At 54.1% G+C, this 11,816-nt stretch overlaps 1 protein-coding gene across 1 annotated transcript; it reads right to left on the reverse strand.

Moving 5' to 3' along the window:
- Positions 1–365: 365 nt before the first annotated feature.
- On the reverse strand, positions 366–10,168 carry LRFN3 (leucine rich repeat and fibronectin type III domain containing 3). Its single transcript, XM_036346454.1, has 3 exons — positions 9,201–10,168; positions 6,348–7,784; positions 366–4,014 (listed from the first exon to the last, which is right to left on the reverse strand). Exons 2-3 carry the CDS (start codon positions 7,766–7,768, stop codon positions 3,558–3,560), a joined length of 1,878 nt encoding a protein of 625 aa, XP_036202347.1. The 5' UTR covers positions 7,769–7,784; positions 9,201–10,168; the 3' UTR covers positions 366–3,557.
- Positions 10,169–11,816: the final 1,648 nt, after the last annotated feature.

Here is an 11,816-nt window from a genome sequence, read left to right on the forward strand (position 1 = left end):
CCCCAACACATGGGTTGGATTGGGCAGCACACAGAGTCCTGGTATCAGGACTAATCACTTGAAGAAATGCTCCAGTATCGTGGCACTTTGGCACCAGGAAAGCTGGTTTCAAAAATGTGCAGGGCATTTCAAAGCCAGAGGGGGATGGGCAGTGGGAGGAGTAGCACTCCCTGAGCTCAGGAAATTGGTGGACTCGGCTAGGCAGTGTTGGACAAGCTACATTTTAACTTTATATTCTAGAGCAGCGGTTCTCAACCTGTGGGTCGCAACCCCTTTGGGGGTCGAACGACCCTTTCACAGGGGTCGCCTAAATACATCCTGCATATCAGATATTTACATTACGATTCATAACAGGAGCAAAATTACAGTTATGAAGTAGCAACGAAAATAATTTTATGGTTGGGGGTCACCACAACATGAGGAACTATATTAAAGGGTTGCAGCATTAGGAAGGTTGAGAACCACTGTTCTAGATACATGTGACCATTTGTCCACTTGTATTGTTTCTGCATAGGGCTGGGAGATGGTCCAGGCATCCTGTGAAGGAGCCTACGGGGGTACCATGCTGGAAGGACCAGCCTACTCCTATGTACCTCCTTCTATCCTCCCTGCTTCCAAACATGTAATAAGCTACCACCAGGTGTGTCCCCCTTTTGGGCTCACATTTCCCGTGTTCACATCCCCCACAACCACCCACAGCCTCTGCCTTGCAGAGTCTTGACCTACTGTTTGCCTGGTACTTGAATGTGGAAAAGGTCATTAATTCCTATGCCTCAGAGAGGCCAGCTCCCCCATGTAAGGAATGGATCTTTCTTCCCCAGTCTCAGCAATCTTGCCTGAAAACCAGGTAGCTGGACAGTGATCTAGACTATCATCACTTGCATAGGGGATGGAGGCTTCTGGTGAAGTAGTCTCAAATCTCTCTCCAATCCATCCACTCAGGCCCCACGCCTTCTGCTTGGACCATTACACTAGCCTCCTCCCTGGTCTCCCTGCTTTACTTTAGTTCCCACATGCAAACAGACCTGCCACTGGAGTTTCTTTAGGATTAGAAAGGACAACTCTCCTCACTGCTCAAGACCCTCCGATGGCTTCTCATGCCGCTTAGAATAAAACCCAGACCCTTCCCAGTAGCCTACAGTAGCCTGCATCACCTGTCCCCTTCTTACTCTCAAGTCAACACGGCATCACTTCCTTTTCCCCACCATACTCCAGCACATGGCCTCTTTCAGCCCTTCCCTCACCATGCATCCCTCAGCTCCTGAACTTCTGTACATGCTGTTCCATTTGCATGGAATGCCCTTTCCATTCCTTGTGTAGTTAACTCCAACCTGATCATCCTTCAGGTCTCGCCAAGGCATCACTTCCTCCAGGAAGCCTCCCTCAACCTCTCTTCCTGGGCCAGGTCCCCTGGCTGCAGGTCTCACGGTTCCATGGATCCCTGCATGGCCCCACTTGTCACCACCGATGCTTACACTTGCTTTTGTGATTATTTAACATTTGTTTCCCCACCCGATGGTGAGGTAAATGAGGGCAGGACAGGCCGGTATCTGTTCATTACTGAATCCCCAGCATGTAGCACAAGTAGGCACGCAGTAACTTAGTATTTTAAAAACAGGGTTGAGGAACAGTGCACTCTGGCTCCCCCTCATGGCAGCAACTGGTTCTAGGTATCCAAACCTGCTCCTCCCTAGGCCTTTTTCTCAAGATACCTCACTGTCCCCGATGGCTGCTCCTGGCCTCAGCCACCGGAGGATAACAAAAGGAAGGACCTAACGATGGGAGTCAGGCCAGATCCCTGGGACCCAGGTGTTCCATGGCCAATGGAAAGTCATTTCCAAGACCTACACCCACCCACAAAGCTGTGGCGCCCCACATGAGAACGGCCAGTCTGGTCTTGGGCCCACTTCACCCTGCTCCTCACATCAGCATCACTCCAGAGAATACTGATAGGACCCAAGGTCCCTCCACATCTCTGCCTCTGAACCCACCAAAGAGTAGCTTGAGATCAAGGAGCACTATTCCTCTTCCTGCTAATCCCATTCCGGGATCTCCAATGAGGCCTGATATTTCCAAGGCCCAGGGTTTGGTCCTCCGAACCTCTTAGTATCTGAGGGGAGCCTAGGGCAGTTCAAGACAGTGAGGACCAGCCCTGGAGAGATGTGCAGAAAGGTCCAGATCAACCTGGACCAGGCTCTAGGCCCACAGAATGGCAGGTCTACACTCCCTCTCTATACTTTCTTACCTCCTACTTTCAAATCAGCGGAGTCTGGCATCTGTCCAACTGAACCCCTAACACTACTCTCACGGCAGCCTGGATATCATTAAACATAAGAATAACTTGGGTCTGACTTGCCCAGTGTGCTTCTATGTCCCTCCACCTGCTGCTCCTGTTTAGTCTAGGCTTTTCGTTGTCTGTCCCTTAGACATGAAAAGTCCAGAGGCCAAGGCCCCCTGCCAATCACCTCTGGATGCCCTCTGGGTACTCCACATCCACCAAGTCCCACTGGCTTTGGCATCTTCCCCAAATCTGCCCCTTCTCCCTGGTCCAGTATCATAGCAGCTCCGGTGTCCCTCCCTTGGCCAGAGCCCTGGGCCTCATCCTGGACACTTCCCTCCCCCGTGGTTCTTCAGTTCCATAACTCAGCCACTCAAGTTTCCTGAATGTCCCCTCACCCAGCCCAACTGCTTTCCCCAGCCCCACCCTCCCTGATCCAGTCTTGTCCTTACTCACACAGGTCCTTACCCTGGCTCCCCCCCAGGCTCCTTACATCAGGTTTCCCCTCTGGTCCACCTTCCCCATGGCAGCTAGAAGGATCTTCCTAAAGCCCAAACCTGACGCTGTCCTCCTCTGCATTAAATCTTCCATGGCTTCCCAATACTGTCCGGCCAGAGTCTGAGCTCCTCCGCCCGGAAAGCCTGGACCCTGCTCACCCCTCCTACCTCTCCTCTATCACAGCACCCCCAATGTCTGGCACTTACGAAGCCCCTGGTTGTACTGTGCCCTCTGCCTGGAACACCCTTCCCTCTGCTCTGGGCCAGTTATCTCCTTCAGAGAGAATTCTCAGGTCCCATCTCTCTTCCAGGAAGCTCTTCCTAGGCTGAGTCAGGCCCCTTTCCTGGGCTCCCACAATCTCCCAGGCTTCCCTCATGACCACATCTCTGATCACTGTCTGAGGGCAGAGCTGGGGCTGTCAGAGTCACCACAGCATCACCCATCACAGGACGTGCTCAGAGACAACGCTCAAGGAATGTCTGTTGACTAAATGGATGACCATCCTCAGCCACATCCAGGGACCTTGGACAGAACTAGGTAGATCTCTCCCCAGAAGAGGCATCCCCAGCTCCAGGCCCTGCATGATCCTCCCAACTCCCACAGACAGAGACAAGGGCAAGGGCCCAGGCCCAAGCTTAGAAAAATAGGACTTTCTTGTTGTGCCCCTCAGTGCCCCTGACACCCTCCCCATCAGAGTTTTAAAAACCGTGAACAATTTGGTGAGTCTGAGGCCAGGTCCCACAGGGGGCTTAGGTCCTGCCACCCCTTGGTGGGCACGAGGCTAGGGTCCTGTGGGTTCGTGACTGGGCCCCCAGGGCTCACAGTCCAGCTGGACCATGGTATGGGCCCTCGGTGCGGAGGGCTCAGGAGCAGACGGGGCCTGTGTGGTGCCGTTGGTCTGGGAGCAAACGCTGCTGACGGGTGCGGGTGCCTTGGCCTTGCCGGGGGGCTGGCCACCGTGCACCTTGTAGCGCATAAGCAGAACGAAGATGAAGACCAGTACTGAGGCCACGATGACACCACCCAGCGCGATGATCATGGTGCCACCCAGGAAGGGTGCATGCGGGACCCCGCAGGGTTGCAGTGTGGGCTCTGTGGAGAAGCGAGCGCAGCCAACCGGCCGTGTAGCTGTCAGCCCCGTGGTGCTGTCCTCATACACTGCTAGCACGCACAGATCATAGGTGCGGCCGGACGCCAGGTCTGTCAACAGGAAGGATCGGCTGTCGGCTGAGATCATCCTGGAGGGACAGGCAGGTAGAGGTCACTCCAGCTGCCAGCACCCACCCTGCACTCCATCCCCGCCCTCCCGTCCAGAGAATTTCTCCCCAGACCAGCTGTTGCATTTCACTCTAACCTCTGAATTCCCTCTAACCACTGCTGGAATTCCCTCTAGTCTGACACCCAGTCAGTGGCCTGACTGATACGCCTCCAGTCTGCCAGCCAATTTTACCTCAGCCCACCGTCTAATTTTACTGTCACATTCCTCTCAGATCCCCCAGTTTGATCTTCCTTTAGTCCCCAAGCTCCAATTCCCTCCAGTGCCACTGCCCCCTTCCCCTCTGCTCTGCTGCCTAGTTTCACTCTCGCCTCGCTGCCCAATTTCTCTGGGGCCCACTGCTTGAGTTCTCCCAGTCCTGTTTCATTTAATACCCAGCTGCCTGACGTCCACCCTGCACTGCCAGCCCAATTTCCCACCAGCCTGCAACCGAAGGTCCCTCTAACTTTGCTGCCCAATTTTGCTCCACTCCACCACTTAATTTCACTCTGGTCCCCCCACCCTGTTCTCCCCTACCTCACTGTCTGCGTTCCTTCAGTCCCTCACCCTATTTCCCATCAGGCTACCACCTGAGCTCCTTCCAGCCCTACTGCCAGAAATCTCGTTAGCTCACCGCCCAATTGCATCCTTGCCCTCTGTGAGCTCCCTCTAACCCAATTCCCATTTCCTTCTAACCCCATATCCAATTTCCCTCTAACTTCTGACTTCCCTCCAGCCTGTGCCGATTTCTCTTTGCCTCTAGTGTAGTTAGAGTCTTTCTAATCTAACCACCGGATTCCTCCATATCACTGAGCCTGATTTCCTTCTAGCCTGCCAATGAACACCTTCCTAGTCCCATTGTCTTATTATATTTATAACCTGCTTTCCAGTGAGTCCTGTCATCTGATACCATTTTCATTAAACTGATGTGTCTCAGTCACCACTGCTGATTTTTTTCTGTTGCCTTATTTCTTTCCAGCTCTGCCTTCTGATTCTTTTTCTCTCTGTTGCTTACTTTCTCTAACACCCAATTCCACTATACTACCTTTTGTAGTAGAGCACTCTGTTGGAGATTTAACTTGTTTTATAACGTTTTCTTCTTAAATTGCTTTAATGAGGGAGGTACAGGAAACTCTGTGATTGTCTCTGGGAGGGTGACTATCTAGGAGAGCATTTGTCCCATCCCCTGCCAGGCACAGTGGACAGAATATGTGTGATTTTCAGGTGTGGACCCTCCATGGAATCTACTGAGCACACTGCCTATGAAAGAGAGTGGAATGAGCTTACTAGATTTCCAAGACTGAAAAGGAGATCAAGTGATTATCTCTTGGGGTCCCTGAGGAGGGAAACAGGACCCAGATGCTAGGTTTACAGGTGCAGACCCCAAGTCTTAGGAGGCCCAGTTCTCCACAGCCAGGATGTGGGGACTGCACCATTGGCTCAGCCTGGCAGTGAGAACAGGGAGCCATCCACAGCTATCCATGCAAGGCCGGACTGGGTGAGAGGTGTCAGCAGCACCCATCTCAGTGCCAAAACTACAGACCACACGAGGCCACAGCAGATGTTCCAGGTACTCTCCAGCTCAGGGGCAGAAATTACACTGGCCCATCTCTTGGAGTATTTAAGCCCCAGGTTTTGTGTTTGCAACAGAAGAAGAGAGAAGGGAATCCCCAACAGTGGCAAACGGAACATTCCTGCTCACCTAGCAGGTGGAGCTTGAATTAGGTTTAATTTGTTTTAGAAAATAAAAAAATTGAGATGTTGCATATAAGAACTCCAAATATGTGGAGCAGTCCACACTGCACAAACCCAAAGTGAAATCTGTTTAACTTCCTTCCCATTTTCCTTTTAACCTCTGGTCTGAGTGCCTTTGCAGCAGGCTGACTCATTTCATTTTTCCCATGATCACTGTACCTTCTTGATCTCTTTTTCTTCCTGCAGCCTATCTTGTATCTAGCCCTGTCATCTGGAAACACCTCTTTTCCTTTACTACTTAAATTTGCTTGTATCTCCCCAAACTTGCCCTTCTCCATCGACTCTTTATTCTTTTGGCCTGGTTACTTTTTACTCTTCTGCCTAATTTCCTTTATATGTTTGTTACTATTACTTTTGCTGCCTTATTTCTTTTTAACACTGCTGCCAGATTCCTTTTTACTCTCTCTGCCTGGTTTCTTTTATCTTTGCTGTCTGATTTTCTTTGTAAGTCTGCAGCCTCATTTCTCAGCTGTGTTGCAGCCTGGGTATCAGTAGACATATCTCTAACCCTCCCTCCACTTAACTCCCCCACCCAAGCTGCCCACTGCCTGGACACTGCACCTGTAGACGAGGATGTCATCGGCTGAGCTGTTATACTGGATCTGGTACATGCGAATGCCTGGGATAGGCCGCTGATCTGGCCACTGGACGAGAGCAGCTGTGGCCCCATGCTCAGTCACCTGGACACCACGGTCAGTAGGGGGCCCAGTGTCTGCTGCCTTGGCGGAGGCGGAGGCAGAGGCAGCAGAAGGTGGGGTGAGGACATCAGGATCCCCGTCCCGCGGGGGGTCACAGCTGGTGCTGTTGGCTAGCTGGGGTGGTGGTGGGGGACCCACGGTTAGTTCAACAGCAGCCGTGGCCTCGCCAGCTGCATTGGCCGCAATGCAGGTGAAGATGCCTCCATCACTCGGCTCAGTGATCAGCAGCTCCAGCGTCCCATTCGGGAAGGCGCGAGCGCGGCTCGAGTTGCCCAGCAGCCGGCCCTGGGGTGATACCCAACGCACATGGGGCTCGGGGTCCCCCACAGCCCGACAGCGCAGGGCAGCTGGCCGACCAGCAGGCACTGCCAGCGGTGGTGAGCGGTGAGTTACCACAGGGGGTTCACACACAAACTCCTCCTCACCCACAGCCCAGAAGTAGCGGCCACCCAGAGCAGGTGGGGAGGCGCAGGCTTCGAGGTCATCCTCCCTCGCCAGCCGCCTCAGCCACACCAGCTCGCAGTTGCAGTGCAGGGGGTTCCCACCGAAGGCCAGCACCAGGGCAGAGGCAGGTGACCCCCGGGGCTTGGCTAGCAGTGGTAGGCGGGAGAAGAGTGGGTCAGGTGGGATGGTGGTCAGGCGGTTGGAGGTCATATCCAGCCGTGCCAACTTGTGCAGGCGGGAAAAGGCGCCAGCAGGCACAGAAGCCAGCAGGTTGTGGTCGAGGCCCAATGTATTGACATTGCCCAGGCGGCCCAAAGCCTCCCAGGGCAGCTGTTCCAGGTTGTTGTAGGAGAGGTCGAGGTCTTCAAGTGTCTCGGCACAGTCGTCCAGGGCACCAGCTGCCAGGGCTGCCAGCTGGTTGTTGCTCAGGATGAGATGGCGCAAGTTGACCAGGCCACGCAGCTGACCCTCGCCCAGTGAGGTTAGCCGGTTACCATCTAGATGCAGAGCACGCAGGGCGCGAAGATCAGCAAAGGCACCGGCTGCCACATGGCGGATGGTATTACGTGACAAGCTCAGATGCAGCAGGCCCGTCATGTTGGCCAGGTCACGGCGACGCACAGCCGCAATGAAGTTGTCCGCTAGGCGCAACTCGGCTGCCCGGCGGTCCAGCGAGGGTGGCACAAATAGAAGGCCTGCCCCTGGGCACAGCACACTTAGGGGCAGTGACTGTGTCTGGCAGCGGCAGCGACGGGGACACGGGCTGGGTGTAGCTAGCTGGGGTGGAGATGAGGCAGGGGCCAGCGGCAGCAGGCAAAGGAGCAGCGGGAGGACGGCCATCTCGGGCAGCGGTGGCCTGCAAGGAAGAAGGGAGGCATTAGGGCAGGCTGAGGTCAGAAGAGGGGTACCAGAGGGGGCTGGGGTGGTCCAAGACCAGGAGAAAAGGTCACAATGAGCTAAGAGCAGAAGAGTTGGTTAATGACGGTCAGAGGAAGGGTCAGACATATTAAAAAGCTGGAAAAGATGGTCAAAGACTCAGATGTATCATGGGAGGACAGAGGGAGCAGAAATGAACAAAGATGGTCAGAAGGCAGGGAGGTGAGTAGAAATGGCCAGAGATGGTGAGAGAATGGGAGGGTTGGTCAGGGTGGCAGTGATTAGAAGATTAGCAAGAGGGTTTTAGACATAGTCACCAAGAGATGGTCAAGGATGGCTAAAGAGAGAAGAGGTGGTCAGAAGTAGTTGAAAATGACCAGAGAAGAAAGATGGTTAGAGATAATCAAGAAGATAAGTGGTGGACAAAGAGAGAGGAAGTGGTCAGGGGTGGTCAGATCTAGGAGAGATGGTAAAAGATGGTCAGAAATGGTCACAAGCCAGTCAGGAGGAGAGGACAGCTGGGCGATGGGTGTGAGGAGAGGTCATCAGACAGAGGGAAGGCAGCCAGGGATATTAGAAATGATCACAGAAACAGAGAAGAGAGGTAGTCAGTAAAGGCCAGAGATGGTCAGATGGTTGTCAACTGGCAATTAGGGTCAGGAGTGGGAGGAGGGCAAGAGAGAAAGGAAATGTGGACAGAGGAAGCCGGAGAATAGACAGACAGAAGTGGCTGGAGAGAAGAGTCGTAGACAGAGATGACAAAAATGGTCAGACAGTCAAAGACCACAGCTGAGAGTCAGAGCCAGAGAAGGGCAAGAGAGCCGATGGAAGATGACTAGAGAGCAGCTAAGATATCAAAGGTGGTCACTGAGTGGAGCAGTAGATAGAGGTGGCCAGAGAGAGAAGCTGTGGACAGGGCTGTGGACGATCAACGACAGAAGAGGTGGACAGAGATGGTTACTGAGATGAGTGGTGGCCAGAGGTGGCCACAGAGAGGAGATGTGGACAGAAGTGTCAAAGATGGTCAGAGAGAGAGGTGGAGAAAAACAGGAGTGGTGGATAGGAGAGGCAGGCAGGAGAGGTGGTTGGAGATGGTCAGACAAGATACATGGTGGGAAGAAGTTAGAAGACCTACTGGGAGTGGGTCACAGACCTAGAGATCCCATCAACTGGGGAAGAGGAGATCAGAGAGGGGCAGGGCTGGCCAAATGTCCAGAGTGTCTGAGGCAGAGGAACTGGAGGTAGACCCATGGGTGGGGGTGTCTGTTTCTGGGAGAAACCCTGAGGATTCCCAGGGTACATGGTCCTTACCTACCCCCATCCCCAGCCACAAAGTTCCTCTCTAGTCCCTCCCCATGATGGGAGTCACTGAGAAACTCCCTCCCAATAGCCTTACCTGAGTTGGAAGCGTCCCAGGGAGCAGAGTCTTCAGGCTCCCAGGGGGTCAAAGGTCAGGGCTCTGGAGGGGGTGCTCAGTTGTTCCTTCCTGTCCCCAAGGCCTTTGTAGAGGGACTGTCCTCGTGTCTCAGCTTATATATGTGGTCATGGAGTCTCTAGACCTTGGTACTTAGAGTCTCAGATCCCCAAATATTGGGCAACTAGGGTCCAATTTTAGAGACCCAGGCACCCCTTTAGGTCGTTCAGAGTCAGGGTCACCCAGCTCCAGCCTTGGGATACGAAACAGCCAAATGGAGAGTTTAGGGTCTAAGTCCTAAGTCCAGTCCTGGGGTCTGGTACTGGGGTGCTGGGCTCAGTTATTGGGGTTGCTAAGTCAAGTTTCGGAGGTCTCTAGTCCCAGATTTCAGCATTCGGGTTTGCAGCAAGGACTTCAGGCCAGAACTCAGGTTTAGGCCCCTTGGAATGCCAGGGTTCGGATCTTGGAATTTGAGGCCTAAATCTCAGGGTTCAGGTCCCAAGTAGTGGATTCTGGGGGAATAGACACAGGAATCCCATCCCAGATTTCAAGGTCTCAGGCACAGAATTCAGAGTTTAGCTCCATTGGGGGATTTAGATTCCAAATATTGAGGTTCAGGCTCCAAATGTTGGGATCCATATTCCAAGTCTTGGGGCTCAGGTTCCAAATGTTGGGTTCTCAGCGACTGATATTGAGATTCCAGCCCCAGATATTGGTGTTCAGACTCCTGTCTTGGGGTCCCTGTTTCCAGATCTCTGGGTCCAATCTCAGAGTGCAGGCCCCCGATGTCGGGTTGCAGGGTCTGTGGTGCAGGCTACCAGCTTGCTTCCCAGTGTGTGGCGGAGGCTGGCCAGGAGCGAAGGGGTCGGCTGCGGTGGGGGAGGGGACGGCCAGGAAGCCCCGGGGGCCGGGGTGGGGCGAGCAGACCCGGGCACGCCGGGTGAGGGCACCGCAGCGCAGGAGGGGCGCAGGGGGGAGGGGCCGTTCTCAGAGACCCCTCCCCCGCCGGGGCCGGGGCGGGGGCCGGGGCGGGGGCTGGGCAGGCAGGCCGGGCCGGGTGCTCCCGCGGCCTCCACGCCGGGAACCCAGGGCCGCGCGCGCGCCCGCGCTTAAAGGCGCAGGCTCGGCGCGCGCCCGAGCTTAAAGGTGTAGGCTGCCCTCCCGTTTTCAAAGGCGCATCCCCGCCCCCGCCTCCCAGGGAATCGCCCGGGCGTTGCTTGGGAGCAAGAATCCTGGGATACAGACAGAGACACAGAGATAGAGACAGAGACAGAAAATATGGACAGCCTTCGATTGGGGGGACAGAGAGAAGTAGAATGAGAAAGACAGAGACAGAGAGAAAGACACAGACATATTCAAGGAGCGGTGGAAATACAAAGAGACACTGAGAGACCCAGAGAGAAACAGAGAGGAGTCAAGGACAAGTCAGAGACTGAGGAAGACAAAGACATAGAGAAAGTCAAAGAGACATAGTGGGGGAACTGAGCTGGGCCAACTCAGCTGTGAGGATGGGTATGTGTTCGTGTGTGTGTGTGTGTGTGTGTGTGTGTGTGTGTGTGTGCGCGCGCGAGCCCAGTTCTCATTCAGAGCATTGACTGTGGCCTTCCATCCCAGAGTCCCTGGCCCCCGAAACCTGTCTCCTTCTGTCCCCTGTCTCAGCACCACCTCTCTGATGTCCTTTCCACAAGTGGAGCTTCCTGACCTGGACCCTGCCCAGCAAACAGGACTGACCTTTCGGGCCAGAGGAGGGACTACTCCTCCCCAAGACTCCTTGCCCTGGCTGCAAACGGGGAAATCTGACTTCAAGACTGTGCCCTCTGGACTTGGAGCCAGACATCAAGACACACTGACTAGTCCTAGCCGGCGTGCTCAGTGGTTAGAGTGTTGTCCTGTGCACTCAAGGGTCCTGGATTCAATTCCTGGCCAAGGGCATGTACCTCGGTTGCAGGTTCCCTCCCAGCCTCCGATGGGAGCACACGAGGGAGGCAACCAGTCAATGTGTCTCTCAAGTTGATGTCTCTCCCCCCCCCACCCTCTTTCTCTCTCTCTCTGTCTCCCACTCCCTCCTTCCCTTCTACTCTCTCTGAAAAGCAATGGAAAAAACATCTCCAGGGTAGGATTAACAAAAAACAACCAAACAAAAAAGATACACTGACCAAATATCCCATGGAAGAAGGAGATAGGAAATGGGACAGAGGCAGGGGCTTGCTAGGTTGACCCAGAGAAGTGTATCCATTGAGTTCCCCTCTCCACTCACATTTACGGCCCCAGAGGACCTACTGGAATTGTACTAACACATGACTCACCAGGACTGGTGTCTGCCTATCCTGATGCTTGTGAGAGGATAGGGAGGGTAATGTGGGGTGTCCCACATGTCTCATGGTGATGGTGTTGCAGGAAGAGGGATGTGGGAAGTGGTCTACAAGCCTGACCTGGGAACGTGGTTATAGTAACAGGGAGGACCTGATCTTTTGAGAGCCCTGGTCTGAAGGGAACACAGCCTTGGCTAAGGCCATGGCCCTAGCCTAGTGGAACCTGGATGGTCATAAACCACCTCTGGGAACCCTCATCTGAGTGGAGGAATAAAGTGACCTTCTT

The sequence above is a fragment of the Myotis myotis genome, unplaced genomic scaffold (genome assembly GCF_014108235.1).
Source record: "Myotis myotis isolate mMyoMyo1 unplaced genomic scaffold, mMyoMyo1.p scaffold_m19_p_19, whole genome shotgun sequence".
In the NCBI taxonomy this organism is placed as follows: domain Eukaryota; kingdom Metazoa; phylum Chordata; class Mammalia; order Chiroptera; family Vespertilionidae; genus Myotis; species Myotis myotis.